At 44.9% G+C, this 10,722-nt stretch overlaps 1 protein-coding gene across 1 annotated transcript; it reads right to left on the reverse strand.

Annotated features, from left to right (window-relative positions):
* Window positions 1-3,244: 3,244 nt before the first annotated feature.
* On the reverse strand, window positions 3,245-7,808 carry LOC144278612 (olfactory receptor 52D1-like). Its single transcript, XM_077840044.1, has 3 exons — window positions 7,695-7,808; window position 7,171; window positions 3,245-4,341 (listed from the first exon to the last, which is right to left on the reverse strand). Exon 3 carries the CDS (start codon window positions 4,295-4,297, stop codon window positions 3,245-3,247), a length of 1,053 nt encoding a protein of 350 aa, XP_077696170.1. The 5' UTR covers window positions 4,298-4,341; window position 7,171; window positions 7,695-7,808.
* Between the last annotated feature and the right edge of the window lie 2,914 nt (window positions 7,809-10,722).

A 10,722-nucleotide genomic window follows, 5' to 3' on the forward strand; every position in this document is an offset into this window, starting at 1 on the left:
AACTCAGATCCCACCCCATCTAACATCCCATCACAGGCCATTGGGCCTATTTACCAAAGATCAATTAATTGCCAAAATCATGTTATTGCAACATACCATCTCCTCCATAAACTTATCGAGCTTAATCTTGAAGCCAGGTAGGTCTTTTGCCCCCACTGCTTCCCTTGGAAGGCTATTCCAGAACTTCACTTCTTTGATGGTTAGAAACCTTCGTCCAATTTCAAGTCTAAACTTCTCCTCTTTTCCAACCTGAAAAGTCCTAGCCTCTTTAATCTCTTCTCATATGGGAGCTGTTCCAAACCCCTAATCATTTTAGTTACCCTTCTCTGAACCTTTTCTAATGTCAGTATATCCTTTCTGAGTTGAGGAGTCCACATCTGTATGCAGTATTGAAGATGTGGGCACACCATGGATTTATATAAGTCAATAAAATATTCTCCGTCTTATTCTTTCTCCCTTTTTTAATGATTCCTAACATCCTGTTAGCTGATGTTATGAAGATGGCTCAGTTTTGGGAATCTCTCTAACATCCTCAGCCATGAAGACTGAAGGAAAGAATTCATTTAGTTTCTCCATAATGACTTCATCATCTTTAAATGCTCCTTTTGTATCTCAATTGTCATGGGGTCCCACTGGTTGTTTAAGAGGCTTCCTGCTTCTGATGTACTTAAAAACATTTTGTTCTTAACTTTTAAGTTTTTGTCTAGCTGTTCTTCAACTCCTTTTTGGCTTTTCTTATTACATTTTTACACTTAATTTGGCAGTGTTTATGGTCCTTTCTATATATCTCACTAGGATTTGACTTCCACTTTTTAAAAGATGCCTTTTCATATTTCACTGTTTGTTTTACATGGTTCTTAAGCTCTTTTTTAATTCTTTTACTGTGTTTTTTTCATTAGGGGTAATTTAATTGTGGAAGTCTTGTTTACTCCTTCACATTACACAAGAACCAGGGATGACTGAAGGAAATTAATAGGCTGCAGGCTAAGATATTCAGGGATTCAACCCCATGATCTGGGAATCCCTGGCATCTGATTGCCTATGCTTGGACTGGAGAACAGGAGATGGATCCCTCAAGAACAGCCTGTTCTGTTCTTTCAGTGTGAAGATTGGTATTGGTCACTGTCAGAAGACAGGATACTGGACTAGATGGACCATTGGTCTGACCAGCATGGCTGTTTTTATGTTCTTATCTTAGTCTTCTTTTTCTTCTCTGGGTGGTGCTCCTTGTAGTCGATGGGGCCCACATGCCTCACTACATCAAACAGTGCCTGCCAATGAACCAATCATCTGAAGAGCAAGCTTGGTTGTAACCATAACACACAATCACCCAGTCGGAACACTCACAGCTAGACCCCTTTATTATCGGCCTTCTCTTGTACCTGCTGTGCATTTAGCAAAATTCTTCGAGCAAACAGTCACAAAGTCTCGAGGCAATTTCTTAATTGAAGAATTTATTGGTCTATGTTCATTACCTGAGGACTTCCAAGACAGCAGTTCAAAGGGCGAAAACTTGAAGCCTTGAGGCACCTCCCTGATTGGTTAAAGGAGGTTGAGGAGGAGTTGATCGTAATGTTCGGAATCTGAGGCTACAGAATTTAATAATGTCTCCAGAAAAGTTCCTTGAAATCTATCTACCAACCCATCGGTTTGGAGATGGTAGATCAACATTCTTAATGTCTTCACCCTCAGTAGTCCTTGATCTCTAAGGATTTATTGGGGTATTACCACCCAGAAAAGGGCTTTCATAAGGTAATTCACTCGTTTTGCTCATACTCAGGGTGATGGGATTCTGCCTAGGGGGAAATAAACCTCTCCGGATGCCTTTGTCATCGAACCATGCCTGCGGTCTTTCTTTCTGAATAACATCAAGGTCTACTGAATTAGTAGGTTGCCTCACCTGCCAATACTGATAATATTGGAGCTCCAAGGAGAGAAGCACTGAACAGTGTTACAGAGGCAACAACATTCCAGGTCTTAACAATTCCGGATGACACTCTGAGTCCAGGGATGAATAATTCTACTGTCTGGGGCAAGTCAGTGATTGTTTTGCCTCCTGCAGAGAGTATTGTCACTGTCTCAGTCACTAGGGTTCCACCACTTCTCCGTTCACCACGGAGAGTTGTTCATAGACATGGCTAAGGATAAGATTAAGTCATAGAAGTCACAGATTCTGTGACTTTCGGAGACCTCTGTGACATTTACCATTTCAGCCCTGGGGCAGCGTGTGGAGGCTCCTGAGCTCTCAGTTGCCATGTGTGGCCAAGGAACCAGCAGCTTTCAGCCACCTCTGGCGGTGGGGGTATGTGGCCCTCCAAGTGGCTCTTGGCCGTGTGGGGACCCAGATCTCTGAGCTGCCACTGGCAGTGGGAGCCGTGGAGCTCTCTCCCATGGGCTGCAGCAGGGGCTCTGGACCTCTGAGGTGCTGGGGCTGCAGTGGGGGCCACAGAGCTGTTATCTGCGCTGGCAGTAAGTGCTGGACCCTCACCCGTCCTGAAGTGCGGCTCAGGCTCTCATACTCCTGATGAAGCTTTAATCTTCCCCATTTCAGTCTCCCCCGCAGACCCTCGTGACCTGTTGGTGACTTTTACTAAAACTATCTGTGACAAAAAACCTTAGTCATGACTATTCAACTGGTCTGCCCCTCTTCCTGAAAAAAATTGTGTTGTGGGCCAGGATATCCCTCCCCGGGTGAACGGATTCTGGATGCTGTCGAGGGTTGTGGTGAATGCAGGCCCATGGACCGATTCAGGCAGTCTGATTCAAAACATAGAGAATCCCTCTAGTCAAAACCTTAAGTTACAAAAAGATACAAAAAACGGGAATACACATGTCCTCCAGGACAGTGAATTTCCAAGCCAAAACAAAGAAATCCAAAAGCATTTTCTAGCTAGATTTCTTACTAACTATACAGGAGTTGAAGGGCTTGCATCCTTGATCTGTTCCCAGCAACGGTATTACACAGACAGACAAAGGCTTTTCCCCCCCTCCAGATTTGAAAGTACCTTGTCCCTCATTGGTCATTTTGGGTCAGGTGCCAGCGAGGTTACCTTAGCTTCTTAACCCTTTTCTGGTGAAGGGATTTTCCTTCTGCTAGGAGTACAACTCGTAAGAACTGCACAGTCAAGGAAGGCTGACTTTTTTTACAGATTGTTTGTGAGCATACTCTTCCTCCATGCCAGGGGTAACTGGGGAACCATGGCGCTCACAGAACTTCTGGTCTTCCTCCCAAACTGCATCCCACTTAGTGCTGGTTCACATACTCTCTGACAATTTGACAGTTCCCTGATGGACACTGCAGGCCTGAGGAGATATCGTCTCTTGTGTCTGCAGAACTTTGCGTGAACTTTGTGTCTGCAGAACTTCTGCAGGTGTATTTGACTATTTTGTCACGAAGCTCTTTCGTTTTGACCCCATAAATGATAGGGTTGAGCATGGGAGGGATGAGGAAATAGAGGTCAGCTAAGATGATATGAACATAGGGTGCGATGCCTTGACCAAAGTAGTGTGTAAGAATGGAGAAGAAGGTAGGGGTATAATATGTCAGCATCACACAGATGTGGGCTGTGCAAGTTTTGAGGGCTTTCTGGTGGGCTTTATGAGAGGAGATTCTGAGGACGGCCCTGATGATCAGACCATATGAAATGGCAATGAACGTCAGGTCAAACCCAATGATTACAAACATTAGCATAGCACAATATATCCTGCTGACTCTGATGTGCCCACACACCATCTTCTCCAGAGCTATGTGCTCACATTGCGTGTGGGGGATAATGCGGTTGGCACAGAATGTCTGCTGACTCAGGAGCAGGGGCAGGGGCAGAATGAAGAGAACAGCTCTTATGAAACCTAGAAGCCCTAGCTTAGCTATTTGTGCATTGCTGAGGATGGTGGCATATCTCAGAGGGTTACATATGGCAACGTAGCGATCGAAGGCCATTGTCACGAGGGTGGATGAGTGCATCACAGAAATCGTGTGGAGGAAGAACATCTGGGTGAGGCAGCCAGCCACAGTAATGCCTTTCAAATTGAACCAAAATATGCCCAGTGCCTTTGGCACAACAAAGGTAGGTGTGGCAATGTCTGTAAGTGCCAGCATGCAGAGCAGGAGGTACATCGGCTTCTGCAGAGTCTGTTCCTTACCTACAACAGACAGAAGCGTGACATTTCCCAACAGGCTGATAATGTAGAATGTAAAGAAAGGAATGGAAATCCAGATGTGGGCAGCCTCCAGGCCAGGGATGCCCGTTAGGATGAAAGTTGAAGTGTCAGAGTGGGTGAAGTTGAAAGGTGCCATGAAGCAGTTGATGCATCGATATGACTCAGAAATGCTCAAGGTGCCTGTAAAGGGAGAAAAGCACAGCAAGGGGGTTATTATTTGTAACAAATTATGTGGTAAATATGTTATAGTTATGAACATTCTCATATGTTCATTATGAGACCAGTTATGTGGCCTGGTCACATGGCCTTTTAGAGTCATAGCATCCACTACGTATAGTCTGTCTGAAGCATTCTCAGGGAGGCTCACCAGGTGGGAGATAAGTTTCTCTAAAGGCCTATTGTTTTCCCCAAAGTCTCATTGACCTGAATAGGCCCTTCCCAACCATCTATCTAGACTGACATCAAGTTCCCTAGTGGGCGTTACTCACTTGTAACTACATTTGAAATACAGGGAAGTCATCAAAATTCAGAACTTTTGACAAAAATTATCAATACATACAAATAGGATAACCATATTCAGAAAGTCATAACTTTTCCAAAAACATCTTACACGACCCATCTTGCATAAACTGTATCATAATTATGCTATAATCATATCATCATATCACAATGAACAATATGGGGTACTTTGTTACAAAAATATCAAATGTTATTTCTACCAGTGAAATGCCTGAAGTTACAGAACAACAACAAATGGAAACAAAACTGAGTAAAACTTGTGACACCCAGATTGTAGTTCTGTGGCTTGCCATGGGAAAGAGACCCTGAAACTCCCCAAACACACTCTGTACCACGAAAGGTCCCAAAGTTGGCCTTGGACCAACAAACACAAAGAAAAAAATAATTTCAACAGCACTGCCCACCTGTCCACCTACATGCTGCTTTGCAACCCTGTGATGTTCCCCTCTGGTGTTATCTGGACTTGTGATCTGGTTGGTCACCCCAGTCCTTAGCTTTGGTAGCCAGCCTTACCCTGCTCAGCTGTGAGAACCCCACTCCTGGGCTGTTCACGCTCAGTCTTTGACATGTAAACTGCTCTTTGGATTATGCAACCGAATGACACTAGCCAATATCTCCTTTCCCAGACACAACCTTACTCTTGCAGTGTGCAGGTGTGCCCGCAGAGCACTCCAAGCTTATATGAGTTTGTCAGTTTAAGAAAGAAATGGAAATGCCCCAGGCTTGTTATCCCAAGGGGAGTCTCTTACACGCTTCAAACCAAACACACTGCTTCAGGTAGAATAAACAACAAATGTATTAAGTACAAAGATAGAATTTAAGTGATATTCAGTGATAGGCAAAAAGTCAGAGTGGTTACCAAAAGAAAAGGAAATGTAAGCACACTGTATAAACTCTCAATCCTATTAGACTGGGCAACATGTAGATTAAGGATTTTTCTCACCCCACTGGATATTGCAGTCCTTAATATACAAGTTTCCTGTGTAAACCTGGGCCAATCTCCCCTGTTGGAGTCTTGTCTTCTTCTCAATGGGGGCAGGAGAAGGGCCCAGTATGTGTCCGCTCTGTCTGTTTTATCGCCTCATTCCATGTGTTTGTGGGGCACAAGTCCAGGCATGTCTGGGGGCCATTGCTGAGTCTCTCCAAGCAAGGTTGAGCAATTCCCTCTGTGGAGCTTCGTGCACGTGAGTCATTGCATTGGAGCTCCCTTGCTGGACAAGGGCTCTTGATGGGTTGTTTGACACCCTGCCTGGGGATTGGTCACTTTCCTTGCTGTTGCCTCTGGAGAGCTAATATCTGACTTATTCCCCAATTTACAGCATGTTTTAGTGACCACCATACAACACCATAATCATGACTCCATATTCATTAATGATACACATGTATGGATAGAGGCATGATTTCAACAGATCATAACCTTTCCCTGATACCTTACAAGGCATGTTTTCTATGTAAAATCATGTTTATATGAAAATGAGGACTATGGCGGTTACAGTATGCTCCCCGGTGATAGAGAATGTCTCACCTCCCCCCTTAGTTTGCTACAAGAGGGTTAGCCACCGACTAGCTCAAAGGCAGGGTGTGTTATCGCTCTCTTGGCACCCAGCCTTCAAGGCCATGAGGCGGTGTCATAAATATAAAGGGAAGGGGAAAACTCCTCTCACCTGTAAAGGGTTAAGAAGCTAAAGGTAACCTCGCTGGCACCTGACCAAAATGACCAATGAGGAGACAAGATACTTTCAAAAGCTGGGAGGAGGGAGAGGAACAAAGGGTCTCAGTCTGTCTATATGCTGGGTCTTTGCCAGGGATAGACCAGGAATGGAGTCTTAGAACTTTTAGTAAGTAATCTAGCTAGGTACGTATTAGATTATGATTTCTTTAAATGGCTGAGAAAAGAATTGTGCTGAATAGAATAACTATTCCTGTCTGTGTATCTTTTTTGTAACTTAAGGTTTTGCCTAGAGGGGTTCTCTATGTTTTGAATCTAATTACCCTGTAAGGTATCTACCATCCTGATTTTACAGAGGTGATTTCTTTACTTCTATTTACTTCTATTTTTATTAAAAGTCTTCTTGTAAGAAAACTGAATATTTTTTCATTGTTCTCAGATCCAAGGGTTTGGGTCTGTGGTCACCTATACAAATTGGTGAGGCTTTTTAACCAACATTTCCCAGGAAAGGGGGGGTGCAAGTGTTGGGAGGATTGCTCATTGTTCTTAAGATCCAAGGGTCTGGGTCTGTAGTCACCTTGGCAAATTGGTGAGGCTTTTTACCAAACCTTGTCCAGGAAGTGGGGTGCAAGGTTTTGGGAAGTATTTTGGGGGGAAAGACATTTCCAAACAGCTCTTCTCCAGTAACCAGTATTTGTTTGGTTGTGGTAGCAGCCAATCCAAGGACAAAGGGTGGAATATTTTGTACCTTGGGGAAGTTTTGACCTAAGCTGGTAAAGATAAGCTTAGGAGGTTTTTCATGCAGGTCCCCACATCTGTACCCTAGCGTTCAGAGTGGGGAAGGAACCTTGACAGGTGGTGTGCCTCAGTTTCCCCATTCAGACACTGCAAACCAGGTTTCTATGCTATGATCAGATTTAAATCTGTTTGCAGCTATTAACTATGAACTAGACTTACCATAAGGTTTAACATCAGTCATCAAATTCTTATCCCAAAACTTTACATTCATACCTTTTTTTTAATCACAGATAGGTGTTTACATGGATTTTTATGCTACCACGCCGTCTGTTCAGATACTGCAGTGTGAGGTTGGTTTGTTCCTTACCCATGGTGTCCTTTGACTCTCTCCCATGTAATCAGTCAATGGCTTGTCTTTCCCTCCAGTGTTCCCATCTGTGTGGGCTATTAATTTAATTGTGTCTCTGGAATTTTGGTGCCTCAGGGTCTGGGAAGATAGTTTTTCAGGGGGATCCTGCACATTGGCTGGCTCTTTGCCACCTTTCCCTAGAGGATGGTGATCTGAGCTCCCTGGGCTGGCTGTGTTTACCCTTTGATCAGACACAACTTTTTCCCAGCAGCTTTCCCACGACTCACTAGCATGGGGGAAGACACCCCCTTCTCTGTAAGTTGGGGCATTTGTATTCTCACAAACTACCACCTGGCAACTTCCTGGTCTCAATTCTTCCGTTATCACAGGCATTGGAGCTGCAACTAGATGTAAAGAGACACAGATATATTCCAAAAAAAGTATCAGAAATAGCGTCCTGAAAAACTGGGACCTGGATTGGGGTACCCTCCGTCACCCCTTCCTCTGTCCCTGAGAAGTAAGCTGTGGGACTGCTCCCCTCCAGGAAGCCAGTTACACAGTTCCCTCTCAAAACCTGGGTCACCGGCTGTCAGGGTTCCCTCCCCACCCTGAGCTCTGGGGTACAGATGTGGGGTCCCGCATGAAACACCCCCTAAGCGTATTTCTACCAGCATAGGTGAAAAATTCCCCAAAGGCACAAATCATTTCCTTGTCCTTGGATGGTATTGCGACCACCACCAAGTGATTTAGACAAAAATCCAGGAAAAAAGGGCCACTTTGAGCCCTTGTTTCCCCAAAATATTCCCCGGAAACCCCTTCACCCCTTTCCTGGGGAGGCTTGAGAAAAATATACTAGCCAATTGGTTACAAAGTGAGCACAGAGCAAACCCCTGGCTTTTTAGGACCCTGAAAATCAATCAGGTTCTTAAAAGGAGAACTTTTTTTTTTTTTTTTTTTTTTAGTAAAAGAATCACACCTGGAAAATCAGGATGGAAGGTAACTTTACAGAGTAAATAAAAAAGCAAAACACAGAGGATTCCCGACTGGGCTCAGCTTCAAAGTTACAAAAAACAAGAATAAAACTCCCTCTTAGCATATGGAAAATTCACAATCTAAAACAAAAGAAAACAAAGGTATTTCCCTGCCTTTACTTACAATTTCTGTAATTGTAATGTATCATTTCAGGTATCTTTTCAGGAGATGATTTACCAGCTTGGTCTCTGTCTCTCTCTGTGTCCAGAGAGGGGACACACAAAGAGAGCACAGATAAAAACTCTTCCCCCCACTCCGGATTTGAAAGTATCTTCTTCCCTTATTGGTCCAGTTGGCCAGGTGCCAACCAGGTTATCTGACCTTCTTAACCCCTTACAGGTAAAGGGACTCTGTACCTCTGGACAGGAGGGATTTTATGTTACCGCATACATCAAGGTTGTGACCCTTCCCTTTATATTTATGACACAGTCTGTGTACCTGGGTTCCCAGATGCTGATGCAGCCTTCCTTCTAGTGTCCTCGGCATTATGCCCCAAGTGACGAGTGGGGAGACATTCCTCTACCCCCACTATTCCTTCCCCAGTTTCCTCCTCTGGGCCCCCTCCTAAGACACATTTCTGTGTGCTCCATAGGAAGTGATCTTTCTTTTGTTCAGCTGCAAAACTCTGCCAGTTAACAGCTGAGACAGTTTCCTTACTCACTGACAACATCTCCCCTGCCTCTGTGCCTGAAGGCATGTTGCCTAGTCTCAGCCCCCTCCCATACTTGGAAGCATCCTGCTTCCGTGTGTTACAGAGTGACAGGAATCCTCACTCACCTCAGTGGTTTCTGAGATTCCCTGCCCCTTCTCTAGGCTCTCCTCTGGGACACATTTCTCTATGCTCCCTAGAGTTTGTATCTGGTTCAGCTGTGACCTGCTGGAAGCTAACAACCTGGACAGTTCTCTTCCTGGAAGGTATTACACCCCATCCCTTCCTGATGTGATGTTTCCTCCAGCTTGAGTGCAGGAGTTGTTCTAAACCAGCCTCCCGCCTGGAAGCATGTGGCTTCCCCCTGTTGCAGAAGAATCAAGGAGACTCTCTCCCATTCTATCAGCAGTTCCTGAGAACTTACCCTTTCCTTCACTGGTCCCAGGATAAAACTCACTCCTGCGGCACGCAAATACTTTAAGCTGAGCTGCACAGAAAAAACATGAGCACGGAGCAGGTCGACAAAGAGGTGTTCCATTACTCCACAGTCCAAACACTTTCCAGACCTTCCCACACCACAAGGATTTTACCTAGTGGTAAAAACTGAAGTCCAGTTGGTGTTTTCACCCTCTCACTTTCTCTCTCTCTCTTTTTCGCTCTTTTTCTTCCATAGCCCTGCTGTGTGCAGCTTCCTCCCTGGCTGCCTCTTCCTCCATAGCCCCTTGGTGTGCAGCCTCCTCTTCTTTGACCTCATTGCTGTCTGCCACGTTTGAAACTTGTCGTAGTATCCCTTCTCTGCTGCTTCCAGTTTTGCCAGCTCTAGTTTTGTAGCTCCAGCGTTGGTAGTAATTTTTTTGCTTTCTTGTGCTTAATTCCCTCCTTGAACTTAAACAAACAGAAAATGACATAACAGTGCCTCCTCCTGACTGTCCTTAGCCACTGCACCTTCTCACAGGATGAAGGATGGTCCAGATGAGGACGGTGTCAGAGACAACCTGCTACAGTGTGGTCCACTTTACATTCCAGGCTGAGACACCTCCCGGACGCAGGAGGGCTCATGATGCCTCTTTGGGCTGTGCATTGGGGAGGACGTCCATTCCCCATTTTGCAGAATTTCAGGACTCTGAGTCACTCTGATCTGGATACTGCATGCCACAGAATATCAGGGTTGGAAGGGACCTTAGGAGGTCATCACAGTGTCCCGCTGTCCCACCCCCAGCCCCCCACACACTGTGTGTTTCTCGACTTCCCCCAATAACATTTGCAACACCACCTCTAAGCCAGAAACCTGCTTTTAATTTTACCGCTTTTTGTGTTTCTCATCCTCTCCAGAAACAGAGATGCGGGGGCTCAGAGGGAGCAGACTCCTCTCCCCCCTTGAAAAAAATGTTATCCTATTTGTTTTGAAGGTTTAAGCCTGTGAGTTTGAGATATCAGCAACTTTTCTGTCAGTTCTTCTTGGGTCCTAAGAAGCTCACCCGTCCTTAGAGGCCACAGGAGAGCTCCACATGAAGTCACTGGAGACTTAGTGCTGATTTAAATCAGGGCATTTATGTAAGTCACTACATGTGGATTTAGGGGGAACTCCTGGATCTGTTGGTAATT

The sequence above is a fragment of the Eretmochelys imbricata genome, chromosome 1, assembly GCF_965152235.1.
Source record: "Eretmochelys imbricata isolate rEreImb1 chromosome 1, rEreImb1.hap1, whole genome shotgun sequence".
Lineage (NCBI taxonomy): Eukaryota > Metazoa > Chordata > Testudines > Cheloniidae > Eretmochelys > Eretmochelys imbricata.

Bases quoted from the DNA above. Each gene is read 5' to 3' on its own strand.
- LOC144278612 (XM_077840044.1), bottom strand. From the start codon at position 4,297: ATGGCACCTTTCAACTTCACCCACTCTGACACTTCAACTTTCATCCTA.